We start from the raw sequence: 18,151 nt of genomic DNA, 5'->3' as shown, positions 1-18,151 counted from the left end.
AGGCGGCTCGTGAGAAGACCGACTCAAGGTATAGTATCCGATGGGCCGGCTTGAGAGGAAAGGCATAAGGAATATTTCCCTTACAAGGAAAGCAAGATCTGGACTAGGAGTCCACTTGTAAATAAGAAAATAGACTAGTTCCAATCCTACGAGGACTCTACATGTAAGCCACCCCTTCAACTTGTATAAGGAGGGCCAGGGCACCCCAAGAGGGACAAGTTTGAGAGAGACAGACAAGTCTTAGACAAGATCAAAGTAGATGCTCTCGAGATAGAAGTAGCGAAACACCGCCCTTGTAACTGAGATCATCATCATCATCATCAATATCAATGAAGCAGGATGTAGGCTTTTACCTCCACCTCGAGGGGCCGAACCTGGGTAAAATATCGCGTCTCTCGATTCCGTCCAACCCCGTTCAAGCTACTACCTAGTTGCGATGGTCTCACGACGAAGTCCTCACACTAGGACATCTGCCGTGACAAAACCACGACACCAACCATCACATTGAAAATTTCCGCATCGCGTCGCATCCTCGCCTGACCGTCGCCGAAAGCCCATGGATGATCCCCGACCCTGTAGCCGCCGACGTTGCCCCAAGACTCCTTGCCATGACCGCATCACCCTCTCTCGTTGTTCCCCTCGTCGTCATGTACCCCTACTCGGCACGGTGGTTGTGCGCCCCATGACCCACTGCCACCGCCGGGAAGGGGCCACCGACGCGGAAGAAGGCCGCCGCAACCAATCAACGAGGCGGTGTGCACGAAGGATCCGGCTTCGCCCCAGACAAAGAAGACGAAGTTCGTCGCCGCCATGGCCCCGCTTCGTCTCCTACTGCGGTCGCTTCGTCGCCAACGACTGTTGCTGCTCTTTTGCACCCCCAACCACCTCTGACCATGGAGGACGAGCCGTCGATGCTCGCCACCGGCGTCTGCAACATGTTCAACAAAGTGTCGGAGAGATACGAAAATTCCCTTGTTTTCCATTTTTTTGTCATTTTGAGATGAATGTAACGATGAGGCGCATATGCACTTATATTACATTTTGTGTCTGCATTTCTAGTGTTGATGATGATACATTCTTGATCGTCACAAATATTGGGAATGAAGATTTTGTCCCTTAAGAATTTCCCGCCCAAGATATTGATACGTTGTTAATGTTTTTAGAAAATGTTCTAATTAGTCATAGTTCGTATATTGGTGTACATAATGCATTTGAAGACAATAAAACTCTTCGTGCAACTGCCCTTTTTACTTTTATATTTATCAGGACATTCATCAGAGCAATAGTGCCTTATTTTAGGACATCTATTGGAGTTAAAAGTCTTTGATGTTGTTAAAAAATGTATTGTGTAATTTAGTCCACCCATCTTGTGGTGCCCTGTTATATGACATCCATTGAAAATGCTCTAATTTTTTCTTGGTAATACGTGCCTCATTCATATCACAAAGATCATAATACAAGTCAAGTACACACTGACCTAATAAAATCAAAAGACAACAAAATGCTAGTCTTTGCACAAAGGAACATCAGTCAAAAATTCTTTTTACAATGAAGACCGAAGAATCCCCTTAATTTGACGCCATCGCCTCTGGCATGACGACAACAACCATCAAAGGTAAAAATGACGGATCATCTCCTTACCCGAGCTCGACGGGGCTGCATCGCTGATATGCGGTTTTGCGGACCTCCAAGGTGGCTCACCAAGGATGAAATTGATACCGTTGAACGAATCCGACCGGCGCAACACCCCAGACAGGCCATCCAACTCCAGGTCTGGCACCCCCGCACCACTAAGGCGCCAGAGGAGGAAACCATACATGTCATCCACTAACCATGAACCCAACACACGATCCATCATCTTTCAGATGCCGTTAATGCAGACCACAATCTGTATCCACCCCTGGACTACTTTCCAAGCTCCGCGCCGACGCTGGAGCAAATGTTGTCGCAACGATGAAGCCTGAGGCCACAGGTCCATGCCGCCGCCGCCACGCCGTCCTTGAACGGACTCATTTTTAATCCATCCCCAACAAAAGGACCCATTGCCTCGTCGGGGAAGGATCTAAAGATACTTTATACACGCTACCATCGCCGCCACCGAAGCGAACACGATGGCGACCTAGAAACCTAACTTACTAGAGCCTAAAAATGATTCACATGCGTGGATCCGACTACCCCCTCACCATCGATGACCAAAGTTGTCGGCGGAGGGGAGCCGCCAAAGGACGGCGACATAGAAGGGTCTTGTGGCGATAAGGCAAGATCGACCTTCCTTTCTTTAAGAGGAAGAAAGAAAAGCCGCAAGAAAATACTTACCTTTGTTTCTTGAAAATGCTCTAATTGCCCTTATGAAACACACATTTAGCAAATTAAAACTGACCCATTCTATTGAAATAGAAGTATAGAACCATGCCATTCCATTTCACGAACCAAACAGACCTTACAGGAGTAGCGTATACAAATTTTGATAGTGGCTTGTGAATTCGTGGCAAAGACTAGCGGCGGCCCAATCTCTAGGGTTCTTTTGTAGCTTTTGTTTCCCTCGTTCCTCTCGCGGAGTCGCCGTCTAGGGTTTCCGCTTCCTCCCCCATCCACTCCCTCACCGCCATGGACTTTGACGAGTACGACTACTTGGAGAAGGCAGTCGAGCCCTCCGTTCCTTCAACCAACGGCGGGGGTGAGAAGGACCGCAGCTCGCGCCGCCGCTCCTCCACCGCCGGCGGCGGCGGTCGCGACCAAGAGGAGCGCGGATCGAAGCGTCCTCGCTCGGGAGAAGACCGCGAGCGGCACCGCAGCGGCCGTGAGCACCGCGACCGGGAAGACGGGAAGGAGAAGGTCGACCGGGAGAAGGTTAGGGAGAAGGACGAGGGCCGCGACCGCGAGAAGGTTAGGGAGAAGGACGGGGGCCGCAGCCGCGAGAAGGTTAGGGAGAAGGATGAGAGCCGCGACCCTGAGAAGGTCAGGGAGAAGGAAGAGGGCCGGGACCGAGAGAAAGTTAGGGAGAAGGATGGCAGCCGCGACCGTGAGAAGGTTAGGGAAAAGGAGCGGGAGGGCAGGGACAAGCTAATGGAGAGGGAAAATGGGAGGGAACGGAGGAGCCGTAGCCGCTCAGAGCGCCGCCGCGGGGAGGAGGAGGAGATGGTGAGGGAGCTCCAGCGGGAGCGTGAACGCAGCGACCGCCACCGTGACTACAGAGACCGTGATTTCAGGTACAAACTTGTGAATTCCCCTAGAACTATCGCTCTTGGAATGTCGAGGTTAATTTTCTAGGCAGAAATGCTTTGGCTCTGTTTGGAACACAGCAAATTTTCCGAGATCACCGTAGGATTTAAATGGTGTGCTGTGAAATTCCTCTGACATACTCTGATTTTTTTGTTCCAGACAATGAGCGTATTTTATCCATGTGAGATTTTTTTTACTCATATTTGTTTGTGTTAGATAAAAGATTATGTGGTGTAATGAGCGGAGATGATTCAGTGCTCTTGATTTGTCTTTTTCTTCTTCTGCAGAAGCCTAGTAGTTTATGCTAACTCTGTTATACATACAGATGGAACATAGTAACCTTACAGTGCACAAATCTCCAGTGATTCTGTAGCTGCTAAATGTTTCCTGTAGTGTACACTTCTTATCCTCTAGGTTTGTTAGGTTTAAATATTGAACATTAATATGGGACTCACAGATACAAAGTGCTAGAGCTTTCTTCAGATGGTTTCAGCAATGAGTCTGACTCGTGATATCAGGTCATGAATTTGTAACATTTTTCTTGTGAAATATTGACAACTTGGAATGGGCTGCTAATGCCTTGGGCTCTCTAAGATAGTTAAATATTTTTCGCATGGGGATTTCTGACTAGTAATGACAATGCCGTCTGGGTTTACAATTTCTATTTGTTGCTACTTGATGTTTGTTATGCTGCTCTCTCTTTTGCTGAAGCTACTTATTTTTGTGTGTGCAGGCGTAAGAAAGATGATGGTACAGAACCAGAAGTTGACCCAGAAAGAGATCAAAGGACTGTATTTGCCTTCCAGGTTAGCCTCACAAGCAAAAATATCATGTTTCTGTTTTTTCATTAAGTTAATGTTGTCAGCATTACTGCAGCTATCGTTGAAGGCAGATGAAAGGGATGTCTATGAGTTCTTCTCAAGAGCAGGGAAGGTGATGCAAATTATCTACACCACATTGCATTCTAATTTGAAAACTTTTCCTTCTCACAGGAGTATGATGCTGTGGATTTCTATTGCTGTGTTTTAGTGAATTCGAACTGTTCTGTTCTCAAGCTGATGAATGGAACTTTATTAATGTTATACTGAACTAGTGACTGACTTTTGGAATATCAATGTTCACATGGTGAAACTGTCCTGCATAAAGATAACTCGTTCTTTAGTAAACACCTCCTATTTTGTGCTTCTGCTTAAGTAATGAACCATGTCTTGCAAGCATGTGATTATCATTTGTTAGCAGTAATTTGCAGTAGTCATTGATCCTTTACTTGCACAGTAAGCTTTCTAGCATAAATTTGGTTTAGTTATCTGAGTCTTTTTTCTCTGTGTAGGTTCGTGATGTCCGCCTTATCATGGACCGAAACTCGCGGCGTTCCAAAGGAGTTGGGTTAGTTCCAACACCTGTTTGTTGTGATGTATATTCAAACCCTGAATGGTTTTGCAAGAATATAGATATCTTGTTCAGAACTATTTCGCCTGCAGATGATTGAACCAACAACATATTTAAATTTTGGTTTCCTACCATATATAGTCAAATCGCGAATGCTTATCAAGCTCCCTGCCAGTAACATGCACAACTCCAGAAAATAAGTCAGTATGCACGGCACTAGAAAAGGGGAAAATGGAGCTGAGCATATATAATCGCCATTCAGTTGGTTGAGATTGATGGTGCTCTGAGATGCAATCATCATGTAGTATATTTTATTGTTTGTTCCTACCATGTTTGCACAAGTTAGGGTTGCTTCCAAACTGATGATACACTGCATATTACATATGTAGTTACTAGGACTTTGACAGTACCCTTTGCCTAATTTTTTTTTTGGAAATTAGGGATGCATTATGATAATATATATTTTCTAGGAAATATAGCTGTTTGGTATCTGTTTTTGTTGCTTGCCAATTAGAATTTAGATCTTGTCATATAATTTGTTTTCCATCTGTCTCTGGCTGTATGATTATATGAGCATTTTTCTGAAGTTCATATTTGATTTTTTTTCCTTGGGGAACATTTTTCATCAGTTTGTCATACTCAACAGGATTGCACACTGAAATATTTGTAGTTTGGTCTACCTGCTGGGATTATCGGCACTTTACAAGTAAGATGGAATATAGATCATTCTGATGCTGTCAGCAATCTAGGGCAGTTTGATTCCAGAGTATTTGACAAAAACTTGGTGCAGGTTCTTAGGATAATACGGGGGCAACCAAGAACCAAGTTCGAAAATTGCCTACTCACAAAAATTGATCAAAATTTCCAAAATACTCTGAAGCTTATGAAAAATTCTAACATATATAGCTCATTTAAGGTCTACTTTCTATGACAGGTAAAATATCTTTCGTTGAATACTCTAATATCTGTAGTAATGATCTGCCTAAATTGACAGGTACATCGAGTTCTATGATGTCATGTCTGTTCCAATGGCAATTGCTCTGACTGGTCAGCCGCTTCTAGGGCAAGCAGTAATGGTTAAGCCATCAGAGGCCGAAAAGAACTTAGCTCAGTCAAATGCGACATCTGGTGGAGCAGCTTCAGGTGGAGCAAGAAAGCTGTATGTTGGCAACCTTCATTCCAATATCACCGAGGACCAATTGAGACAGGTCAACCACCTAGTCTTCTTGTATTTAATGCTAATAGTATTATTATTCACTTCCTGTATTTTGTTCATTTAAATAATGTTCTGCAGAGGCAGATAAGAAAAAGAAAGTTGTATCAATAGAATACTAGAATCAGTAAGCAATTCTCGCATCATTTTCCTCTAATCCGTTATATGTACAAAGTGCTTCATCTTAATAAAGTTATTTACTTGATTAATTAGTAGTTAGACTAAATAATAATGTCATGGAAAGTGCCCTAAGGCCCCAATATATTTGTAAACATCTCTCAAATGTTGACATATATATTTTTGGAATTGGCTCAGCCCCTTCCCATTTACAAACATAACAGAAATACAACAGTCTGAAGAGGTTGAAGAAAGGGAAAAGGAAGAATGAGTTCAACGCACTGACAGGAAATCCACCATCCGTGACCGCAGTTGAATCATGCGCCGCGGGGCGAAAACCTGTCTGCACAACACACTAACCTAAGCAGTTCCAACAAAACATAGTTAAGACCATTAGTACACAGGCTTATCAACCACACCAAGTGGTGAACACAGTTTTCGAAAGGAGTTTTAGGCCATTTAAGTTCAAACTCTGTTACGACAGTGCCAAATGGCCCAGCTAACAGCCGCGAATCCTTGTATAAACCTTCTCATGCCCAGGTAAAAAAGAATAAATCCAAGAGAAGTATTGATACATATTGTTAGGGCAAAGATTAGTGCCCGAAACAGCACGCACTGCTCTCCAGAGCACTCTTGCATGTGGACACAAAAAGAATAAATGCTGGGAAGTATCCTGTTCTTTGCAGAAAGAACACCTGGGATTGCCAGGCCAGTTTCTGCTACTAATACCATCTGTGGCCAGCAAAGCATCTTGTGATAGCCACCTACTGAAGATTTGTTTTTTGAAGGGAACTTCAGAATTCCAAATCCATCCATAATCACAACCTGCTAGAGAGCTTTCCAGCCAGACAGATTGCGTGGAGAATTTGCTACTAGATCCCAAAGACCAGTAAATGACATCAGGATTAGTAGATAAATTCAAATTTCTCACAATCCCTCACCTTACTCTACTCTGCTAAAAGCTCAGGAGAGAGCCACCTACTGAAGAAGGTGCTAACATCATCATTGAAACTTTCCTGCACAGTACAGTCAGAATAGTTGTAAACACCAAACATTTGGGGATACTGTTCACACAAAGGTGTCAAGTTTTCCAACTGATGTGTTCAACTCTGTTATTAATACCCTTAATTGCATATTAGCAGAGGTTTATATACTTGGACCAATAAGAAGGCTTATATATTTACCAATAAGCAGGCTCACCCTACTTTACAGAAGCTGGACAGGATTCTTATGTCCTGTGATTGGGAAAGTTTATTTCTTTTGGTTAATGGCAGAAAGTTAACTAAAAATACTTGGGGGTAATTGTAACATTGGCCACTTCCCTATGAAGTACTTGGGGGTAACTGTTGATGATGTGGTTTTGCCATTCCCTGACCTTTTGGCTAATTGTAACATTGGCCACTTTTCTATGAAGTACTTGGGGATAACTGTGCTGCATTAAGGAATAGTGACTGGGAATTCATTGTCAACAAATTCCTGTTGAGATGTGATGCCTGGGATGGGAATACTGTAACTATGGCTGGGAGGACTGTACTTCTCAATGCTGCTCTTACTAGTATTGAATGGTGCATATATTTGTTTTTTTTCTCAACTGTGCCTCAAAATTTGAAAATCCCCACCAACAACACAAGGGGTATCAGTGCCATTACAGAATTGAGCCATCTCAGTCAGAAATTCTATGTTAAACTCAGCATGAGCAGTGCTATACACATTCTATAAAGCCCGTTTAACTTTCCTTTCTAACAGGATATAATTTCCAATTTTTTATTTTTTCACACCACACAAAAAGACCACCAGATGGAATCCTTTCCCAGGAAAAACTATCATTAAAATCAACTTTCCTGAAATAACTGGCTAGGAAAATTTTCTTCATAGTTTCTTTCAAACATAAGAAATCAAGGGAATGATCACCAACAAGACCAGAGAGGCAGGAAGTCATTCCCTTCTTGCCTGCCCCACTGTAATTCCAAAATAGCCCCATCATTTTTTATTAGGATGTGTTTTCTGTTGCCTTGTATTTCTGCCAGGAGGATGGGCAGCATTAGCCAGCATATCCTGTTGCATAGCAATGTATTTCTGATTTCTAGTCAAAGGTCTAGAAATCACAAAATTACTTTTATTTCTTTTCCTCCCAGATTTCACGACAGTAAAATTATCCTCATCTACAATCTTATCAGATCCCCAACTCATATCTACAGGAGTTTCCTTCCCTTACCATTTATAATAAACATCCCATTCCCATTTCATCCACAGAATCCATGCCAATACGCAAGTAGCATTAGCCCTAGTTTCCCCCCCAATTCTCTAAGCACATCCACACAGGCAATGCAATGTTGACATCTAGACCACTGCTTGGGCTTGAAGCACCGTGCAGGGCTACCGCGGAGCCGGCGCGCCTAAAAGTACTCTTCATCTTGCGCAAAGCAATTTCTGTTAAGACACGCTGATCGTCTGAAATAAACTAAAGAAAAATGATGGTCTAACCCATTGTTACTCACTTGAAGTGAGATTTATTTCAAGGTGTTAAAGAAAGAGTCGAACCTGCTGTGGAATCGTTCTTTAATCTCTACTCACTGCCACCATATGATATACCTGTAGAATTTCTGTTGTGGTTCCTTGCAGAATAGGTCTCCAAATCCACTTTCTGAATTATGTTTTATATTAAATTCACGTAGTCTGTTATAACGAGTTTGCTTTTTCAGGTCTTTGAACCATTTGGGCAAGTGGAGCTTGTCCAGCTGCCTGTAGATCCACTCACTGGGCTATGCAAAGGTTTTGGTTTCATTCAGGTAAGTAGCGATATATTGACATATTCTCGTGCAGCTCTTCTCTTGTGTGGATATATATATTCCCATTAAGCTGCTGCCAGGACTCTTAATTTCTCATTGATACTTGCATCATGCAGTTTGCACGGCTTGAAGATGCAAAAGCTGCTCAGAGTTTAAATGGCCAACTTGATATTGCTGGGAGAGTAATAAAGGTAACTTATTGATATGTGCTGTGTTGCTCCCGAAAGAGTTTTAAGACATACTCAGCTGACAATTTGTATTATTTCAACCAGGTCTCAGCTGTTACTGATCAGGGTGGTGTGCAACTTGGCACAACTACTGGAGATTTAGATGATGATGAAGGTGGAGGCTTGGTGGGTTTCTTGTTTCCACACTACAAACTTCATTCCTGCGGGCTTTCGTGTCTTTTCTTGTTTTCTTTTCTGTTCGTACTTCCCCAAAAGGCAGGGTTATATATGGGACTTGTATGATGGGGCTTCTCTTATCTCTGACTTGTTTTTTCCTTCCCCAATAGGTAGTGTCATATAGGAAATTCGTTATTTTTGCAGATGGTTTCAACCTTGCAGAGAATATTCTTCTCAGTCATTTGTACGAAGGGAGATATGGTACATATTTGTGCCTTGGTCACTTCACTTGCTCATTCTCCAGTGGCCACTTAGTTCATGTGGGGAGGTTGAGACTTTGTGTAGCTAAATTCGTTTGTAGGTAGCCCCTTCAGTGAATATAGTCACTTCACGTGCTTATTCTCTTGTCCACTAAGCCTACAACTCAAAATTCAGGTGGGGAGGTTGAGAGGCTTTGTGTTATTCGTTAGTAGGTAGCCCCTTCAGTGAATATAATAAAATATTTTGAGACACTGATGTCATTTTTTTTGTCATACCACTGTCATGAGCAAATGCAACCTTGCTAAGCATTATGTTGGGTAGCAAGTCTGATCTATTAGTACTGTATTTCATGAGATTGGTCCTTGAAAATGGCGAGGGTGTCCCTTCTCAGTTCTCTACTTTAACCTGTAGTTTCTTTTGAAAACTTCTTTTTTTATAATACTAGCGTGAAGCATCTTCTGATTTTCTTGATTTGGTCTATTTCTTAAATTGTATTGCTTCTGTTTTTGCTGTATCCTTGGCTATAAATGCTGCTTAGTGGCTCTGATATTTGGATGTACTATTATGCTCTTATCACCTATTATGCTTTCCTGTCAAATATTATGTGTATTCATTGTGTACTCAACTTATGCAGGCATTAAATGCAAGCTCTAGAGCCCTTCTGATGCGGAAATTGGACCGCAGTGGCACTGCAACCAGGTACTGCTACTGTGTTAGTTTTTGCTCTGTGCTTCTATGAATGTGGTGGCAGATAATGCACAGCTATTATATGTATACATATATATTGGTTGAAACATACATCTGAGCTTTATTTTAAGATATTAATCTCAACAAAATCTTTTCCCTATCTGAGATGGTCCTTTTGCTGGCTGTAGCTGTTGTCCCGCATGATAATGAACGATGAATAGCATGTCAGGGGAACGATTGTTTGTGCACCAAATGTTATTTTACTTGTAGCATTTGATTGTTAGTTTATGCCACTATGGTTTTGGGCAGAATCATCCTATGTACGGTTTATAGGATCTTGCACTTCATGTCCTTTAATCTTATTTTTGTGTCTGCAGCTTAACTGGTGGCATTGGTGCTCCTGGATTGAACACTTCTGTTGGATTGCCCGCTGCTGCATCAATGCTTGGTGCTCCTCTGACAGCTGCTTCTCTTCTTGTACAGCCTGTTGGAGCAATTCCAGGGGCACCTCTTCCTATCATCTCTCAATCTGCTGATATTGGTACACCTACTGAATTCCTATTGCTGAAGAACATGTTTGACCCAGCAGTGGAGGTATCTCATCTTTTCATATTTTTTCGTTCATCTCTATTTGTCTATTTTATAGGTGCTTGCCCGTCTTTGTTCAGCTGGTTAAAATTATTATTATTATTATTCTTTGTGCCAATTGTTACTTTCTTTCACTTGTATTATTACTTCCTGTTTACATTTGAGTTTCTGACTAACCTGATTGAAAATTTTCTTTTCCTTGCAGACGGATCCTGATTTTGATTTGGATATTAGAGATGATGTGCAAGACGAATGTTCGAAGTTTGGTGTAGTGAAGCATATTTTTGTTGACAAGTAAGTCGTTTGTTTTTTAAACCCTGATGGTATGCCCTTTTATTTCAACTTGTTATCCACACATGTTATCAATGGTTGTTATAAGCAAGGATAACAAAGTTGGCAGTAACCAACTTGGTATGGACTTGTAAAATGTATTGGTTTTTAAGGAGCTGGTTCATACTGAATACTACCAGAAAGAATGTTTCACACATACTAGTAGTGCTGTCCTGACTTGCATCCACTTTTAACATCCCCTCACTGTTTGGTACAGGCATACCGCCGGCTTTGTGTACCTGCATTTTGATAGCGCAACAGCAGCAGCAAGTGCGCAACGATCACTTCACGGCCGATGGTTTGCTGGAAAGATGATTACGGCAACCTTTATGGTAGCACATCTTATCTTCTACTCCCTCCGTTCACTTTTATAAGATGTTTTGGAAATTTCAATATGGACTACATACGGACTGAAATGAGTGAATAAACACACCAAAACACATCTATATACATCCGATTCAGAAAAAAGTTCGAACATCTTATATTTGTGAATGGAGGGTGTATTTGTGTACTATGCTCTTGTCGCTCATTTGGGTTAAAATGTTGTTTTCTTTTCCAGACAGCACAACAGTATGAAATGAAGTTCCCAGACCGCGCAGCTATGGAATGAAATTCACAAAGCAGACAAGTTATATCTGGTGATGGACCTAGGGCTGTTAAACGGTTCCAATTGAAGTTGTGAAGTCTTGAGTGTAGTAACCCTGTTAGTTATTGTTTCTTGTAACATTATGAAGACTAGAGGCATGTTTGGGCAGTTGCATCTTTTGTGATAATTGGAGATTTCTTCATTTTCTTTGTAGCAGTATATGGAAATGCTGGATTTTTTCCTATGCCATATAAAAAAGGTGATGTATAACATGGTTAAAGCATTTGAGTATTCCTTTTATGTTCTAATGATAACTAAGATAATTTGGGGACCCTGAACCGATGAAAAAAAGTGGATCCTCCCCTATCTACTCTCTATCTATGGTCCATGGCCTATTAGAAGTACGATGTGTTATCCTTACTGACAGAAAAAGATTGCGTTCAAGTTAGGCCCTGTTTGATTCATAAGTTCTAAGACTTTTTTTAGTCCCAATTAAAAAGTCCCTAGTTTCTAAAAAGTCCTTGTTTGTTTTCAGGGATTAAAGGACTATGTTATCTTTAGTATACAGAAAAATAACAACCAAACAACACTATGGGTGGCGGGCCAATAGGTGCAGCGAGGGGTATTGTTGGAAAAGTCTTAAAAAAGACTCTTTAGTCTCTAATAGTCCCTCCTGTTTGGTTAAAAAGTCTCTAAAAAGGACTTTTTCTAGTCCCTACATCAAAAAGTCTTTAGAAACAAACACCCCCTTAGATTAGTTCGTCCGTCTGAACTAAGAAATACGAAAAGCGCATGTACGGCACTGTTGTTATAAAGTGCATGCAGCTCTTTCCCACCTCAGACGTCGGTTCCTTGTTTTTTTCCTCCTGAAAATGTCATATTGTCGTCAATTGGCATAATTTTTGGAGGGAAAACGTTTAATATCCACCGGTTGGAAACAGCGAAATGTAAGCCCTGTCCAGCGGTCGACATGCGTCCATGGTCCCACACGCTGCTTAGCATTTGCCTTACCCCCCAACCCCACGCAGGAAGCCACGACCACACATTTTTCCTGCCGCATCGTCGTCTTCTCCTTCCTCTAGATCAGGCCAACATCAGCCACCGCTGTCGTAAACTTTGCTCCCCGTTCGTTGTTGCTCTGCCCGCTGATGCAGAGCAAAAAGGGAACGACCACTGCTCGCCGCTATTTTTCTGGTATAGGGAGTGATGTGGGGTGTGTGTGTGTGAATCGAAACTAAAAAAAATTGCAGCCCACGACCCCTTATAAACGACCTCCTTGACAATTATCTTTGTGTATGGATCATCCATATATACAACTAACATATTTAATCAGGAAATACATGTTATCAATTAGGGGCATTTTTTTAAAGAAACGTCTAATTAGTAAATTAACAGAGATCCTCTTACATGCTTAATTAATAGGCTGTTAGGTTGTAATCCAGAGAAAAGAATGAACCAGCTGCGAGGGATATTGTATGTCGACGTACCTTTCAAACGGAGCTTTAGATCATGAACAAATGGAGCCTTAGATCATGAACACATACACGACGGACTCAATGACATACGGCTCAATAGAGCGGTTAAGACCATGGAGAAGCTGGAAGCAACTTGGTCCTTGCGGGGTCTCCTAGCGCCACCAGGGCCGGCAAACGGAAGCAGTGCCTGGTGGTTGGTTGCCGGGCGGGTGGGATTGGAGGTGCAGCGAGCCATTGAGTGGCGGCAAGAAACCCTAGCTCCTAGCGATGGGAGATCGATTTTGGATCAGATCAACGTACAGAGTTCGAAACAATCAAACTTGTAGGCCTCCTGCTCACCGGTGATCAGAATGGGCAGATGGGCCACTATTTGGGCTTGGCTTGCATGGTCTACTGATTAAACATTACTTTTGGGCTGAATTGCTAATTAAGTTGTAATTATCTCTGGCCAATTAGCGCATATAACATAAGATACTAGTACTATGGCCCGTGAGACATTGAGGGGGGCCGATCGTTGGGGGGTGTCTAGCCCCTGCTCGCCCCCCTGTCTCCGCCCCTGGATGCAACGGGGCCGCGTGGTGCTGCAATGGGAGCGCTCGCCACCGCTCGCCGGAGCCGCAATGGAACGCTAGCCGGTGCTACAATGGAGCGGGCTTTGCTGTCGGCGGCGCGACAAGTCGAGTACGACGACGCTACAATGGAGCGGGCGCTGCTTCCGGCGGCGTGACGACGGATCTGCAATGGAGCGGGCGCTGCTGCCATCTAGACGCGACAGGTCAAGGACGACAGGGCTGCTGTCGGAGGCGCTATGGAGTGGGCGGCGGCGGCGGTTGTGCTGCGAGGAGGGCCACCTTCGTGCTCACGCATCCGAGTGTTGTAGCGACACGGGGACGAAGCAGCAGTGGCACTCAGCGAGGCGTTGACCAAATCTGACGGCCATGTTGCGTCCAGATCACAATGATCGGACGACTCACGAGGCGGTTTAAGTTTCACACTTATTAGCCGACTGATTGGTAGTAGTCGAGGGTGCTCTAAAGCTACTTGCTAGACCACTGACATTTTTCCCTCTTGTTGCTCTTCCTGCTCGCACAGCCATCGCAGCACCGCCTTTGACCACTTTTGGCTAATCACCGGTCCCCGTCAACGACTCTTGATGCCGCCTTCGCGTTCCACTCCATCGGTAGTTAGATCCCGTGATTTTAGTGTTTGTTGCGCCTTCTCTGCCTATGATGGCCTGTCACCAGCACCTCTTCCATCATGTCAGCGATGAGTCAGACAGAGGTGTCACCCCCATGGCTCCGCGTGTAGACGCCAGCCTTTCCCCACCGGTTGCATCTCCTGTGGCTTTGACGCCTGCCGCCACCACTTACACCAGCACCTCATCCACCCTGCTAGCGATGAGTTCGACCCAGAGGTGGAAAACCCTATGCCTCCTCCCCCGTGTGCAGGCATCACCCGCCCGCTGGTGCTGCAACAGTTCAATCGAAGAAACCTCCCTGCATGTCACCCGCCCTCCTTCGTCCTGACATCGGGTGAAACTAGGGCGCCTTCCCAGTCCTACATCGGACTAGAAACGGCCTTGAGGTAAAAAACCCCATTCTTTGTCTTGTATTTGGGTTTTGTTTGATTGAATGTGAGGTGACTGTTGCTACTCCCGTAGGAATTGTTGGATTTCCCCAAAAAGGAAGGGTGATGTAGCACAACAACAGAAAGTATTTCCCTCAGTTAAGAACTAACTTTTAATCAAACCAGTAGGAGTCTACAAGCTAGCAAGATAAGCAGCACCTACACACAAACAAAATAAATTCTTGCATCCAAGTTGGAAAGGGGGTTGTCAATCCCCTCGTCTTGCTAGTTGCAAGGTTAAAAGCAAATAGTGATATATAATGATATGGCAAAATAGTAAAAGTAAATAAAAGAGCAATTGAGCAACACAAGTATTAGTAGAGAATGGACCCGGGGCCATAAGTTCACTAGTGAAATCTCTCTCGAAAGCAGGCAGTGGTATGGTACAAATTACTGCCGGGCAATTGATAGATAAGCATAATTCATAACTATGATCATTCATGGCATAATCTTGTATAGGCTTCATGTCCGTAACAATTAGACCATAATCCAACTGCATCTACTAGTATTACTCCACCCCAAAACCACTATCGAGCATTGCTACTTCTTGAGCTTGCGTTGATTTTTCCCTTGAAGAGGAAAGGGTCATGCAGCAAAGTAGAGATACGTATTTCCCTCAGTTAAGAACCAAGGTATCAATCCAGTAGGAGGCACAAGCAAGTCTCCAATCTATGCACCTGCACAAACTAACAAACACTTGCACACAACGCGAAAAAGGGGCTGTCAATCCTTTCACGGTCACGAACAAGAGTGAGATCTAATAGAGATAGGTATAAAAGATAAATAAAAGAGCAAACTAAAGTAAATATAAATAAAGTGCAACAAAGTATTTTTTGGGTTTTTTGGTTTATAGATCTGAAAATATATGATGGAAAATAGACCCGGGGGCCATAGTTTCACTAGAGGCTTCTCTCTTGAAGATAGCATACGGTGGGTAAACAAATTACTGTTGAGCAATTGATAGAAAAGCGCAAAGTTATGACGATATCTAAGGCAATGATCATGAATATAGGTATCACGTCCGTGACAAGTAGGCCGACTCCTGCCTGCATCTACTACTATTACTCTACACATCGACCGCTATCCAACATGCATCTAGAGTATTAAGTTCATAAGAACGAAGTAACGCCTTAAATAAGATGACATGATGTAGAGGGATAAACTCAAGCAATATGACATAAACCCCATATTTTTATCCTTGATGGCAACAATACAATACGTGCCTCGCTACCCCTTCTGTCACTGGGTGAGGACACCGCAAGATCGAACCCAAAACTAAGCACCTCTCCCATTGCAAGAAAAACCAATCTAGTTGGCCAAACCAAACCGATAGTTCGAAGAGAAATACAAAGATATTTAATGCATAAAAGAGTTCTGAGAAGACTCAAATAATATTTATAGATAATCTGATCATAAATCCACAATTCATCGGATCTCGACAAACACACCGCAAAATAATATTACATCATATCTCGACAAACTAAAAACCAAAGACTCATATCATACAAGATGCTCCAAGCAAAAACATATCATGTGATGAATAAAAATATAGCCTTAAGTAAATTTCCCGATGGATTGAAGACGAAAGAGGGGATGCCATCCAGGGCATCCCCAAGCTTAGATGCTTGGTTGTCCTTGAATATTACCTTGGGGTGCCTTGGGCATCCCCAAGATTAGCCTATTGCCACTCCTTATTCCTTGTCCATCAAATCTTTACCCAAAACTTGAAAACTTTACAACACAAAACTCATAAGATCCGTTAGTATAATAAAATAAATCACCACTTTTGGTACAGTTGTGAACTCATTCTAAATTTATATTGGTCTTATATATACTATATTCCAACTTCTCCATGGTTCATACCCCTCGATACTACCCATAGATTCATCAAAATAAGCAAACAACACATAGAAGACAGAATCTGTCAAAAACAGAACAATTTGTAGTAATCTGGAAACTTCGTATACTTATGTAACTCAAAAAATTCTAAAAAATTAGGAAAATTTGGGAAATTTGTATATCAATCTTGTGTAAAAAATTTAGATCAAAAGCACGTTTATGTGATTTTCTAAAATTCTGGCAATGAGCGCAAAAGTTTCTGTTTTTCAGCAAGATCAAATCAACTGTCATCGTAGACCACCCCAAAGGTCTTACTTGGCTCAAACACTAAGTAAAACACCAAAACACAATTATTACAGAGGTAATAATGTGTATTTATTAAAAAAGAACCAAAAACAAAAAAAAAACATAAAAATAAAGGGTTGCCTCCCAACAAGCGCTATTGTTTAACGCCCCTAGCTAGACATAAAACATAGATCTAGGTATTGTCATCTTTGGTATGCAATCCATAAGTAGCCATCATAATAGATTCATATGGCAACTTAATTTTCTTTCTTGGAAAGTGTTCCATGCCCTTCCTTAACGGAAATTGAAATATAATGTTTCCTTCTTCCATATCAATAATTGGACCAATCGTTCTAAGGAAAGGTCTACCAAGAATAATAGGACATGTAGGATTGCAATCTATATCAAGCACAATAAAATCTACGGGCACACAATTTTTATTTGCAACAATAAGAACATCATTAATCCTTCCCATAGGTTTCTTACTAGTGGAATCCGCTAGATGCAAATTCAAAGAACAATCATCAAGTTTATGGAAACCTAGCACATCACATAAAGTTTTTGGAATAGTGGAAACGCTAGTGCCCAAATCACACAAAGCATTGTACTCATAATCTTTAATTTTAATCTTAATAGTATTTTCCCACTCATCATAAAGCTTTCTAGGGATAGAAACTTCTAACTCAAGTTTTTCTTCAAAAGATTTCATCATAGCATCAACGATATGTTTAGTATAAGCTTTATTTTGATTGTAAGCATGAGGTGAATTTAACATGGATTGCAACAAGGAAATACAATCTATCAAAGAACAATTATCATAATTAAAGTCCGTGAAATCCAAAAGAGTGGGTTCATCGCTACTTAAAATTTTGACCTCTCCAATCCCACTTTTATCAATTTTTTCATTAAGATCTTTGAACTCCAAATATTGGGACGCCTTCACCTAAAGTTGACTCATCTCCAGTCCCATCTTTATCAAGATTTATATTAGCAAACAAAGATTCAATAGGAGTCACACCAATCACCTTAAGATCTTCATCATTATTTTCAAAGACTCCGGCTTAGCGGCCATCTTATTTACCAAAGTGGTTTTATTATCAGAGATTTGGCCTACTAAATTTTCAATATGAGCAAATTGAGATTTAAGGCCATATATTTCCTTAGTAACATCATCAAGCTCTTTATTAATATATTCCATCATAGTTTTTTGTTCTTTAAGTTCGTTCCTAAAGAAACTATTATGCTCAAATTGTAAGGACATAAAACTTTTTGCATTATTTTCAATTTCTTCCAACTTCCTATAGTAAGGATCAATGTTCTTGGGTTGAGCCATAAGGGCAAGCAAACAATCTAGCACACAAGCAAACAAAAAGCAAACAAAAAGATGAACAAAAGAAGGG

The 18,151-nt window shown here is 42.0% G+C and overlaps 1 protein-coding gene across 3 annotated transcripts; it reads left to right on the top strand.

Annotated features, from left to right (window-relative positions):
- The first annotated feature begins 2,480 nt into the window (after window positions 1-2,480).
- Window positions 2,481-11,806, top strand: LOC123180927 (RNA-binding protein 39). 3 transcript variants are annotated; one of them, XM_044593114.1, is made up of 13 exons: window positions 2,481-3,209; window positions 3,956-4,028; window positions 4,099-4,155; window positions 4,553-4,608; window positions 5,606-5,819; window positions 8,644-8,730; window positions 8,847-8,921; window positions 9,003-9,083; window positions 9,970-10,034; window positions 10,400-10,616; window positions 10,816-10,904; window positions 11,158-11,272; window positions 11,500-11,806. In XM_044593114.1, exons 1-13 carry the CDS (start codon window positions 2,608-2,610, stop codon window positions 11,548-11,550), a joined length of 1,782 nt encoding a protein of 593 aa, XP_044449049.1. In that variant the 5' UTR covers window positions 2,481-2,607; the 3' UTR covers window positions 11,551-11,806. The 3 variants fall into 3 exon arrangements, with proteins under 3 accessions (XP_044449049.1, XP_044449050.1, XP_044449051.1); XM_044593115.1 differs by lacking the exon at window positions 2,481-3,209 and adding an exon at window positions 5,258-5,317 and having other exon boundaries at window positions 3,950-4,028; XM_044593116.1 differs by lacking the exons at window positions 2,481-3,209; window positions 3,956-4,028; window positions 4,099-4,155; window positions 4,553-4,608 and adding exons at window positions 5,258-5,317; window positions 5,402-5,527.
- Window positions 11,807-18,151: the final 6,345 nt, after the last annotated feature.

The sequence above is a fragment of the Triticum aestivum genome, chromosome 1D (genome assembly GCF_018294505.1).
Source record: "Triticum aestivum cultivar Chinese Spring chromosome 1D, IWGSC CS RefSeq v2.1, whole genome shotgun sequence".
Taxonomy (NCBI): Eukaryota; Viridiplantae; Streptophyta; class Magnoliopsida; order Poales; family Poaceae; genus Triticum; species Triticum aestivum.
Note: the sequence above shows the minus strand (reverse complement) of the source record. Positions and strands in the feature narration are given on the sequence as shown.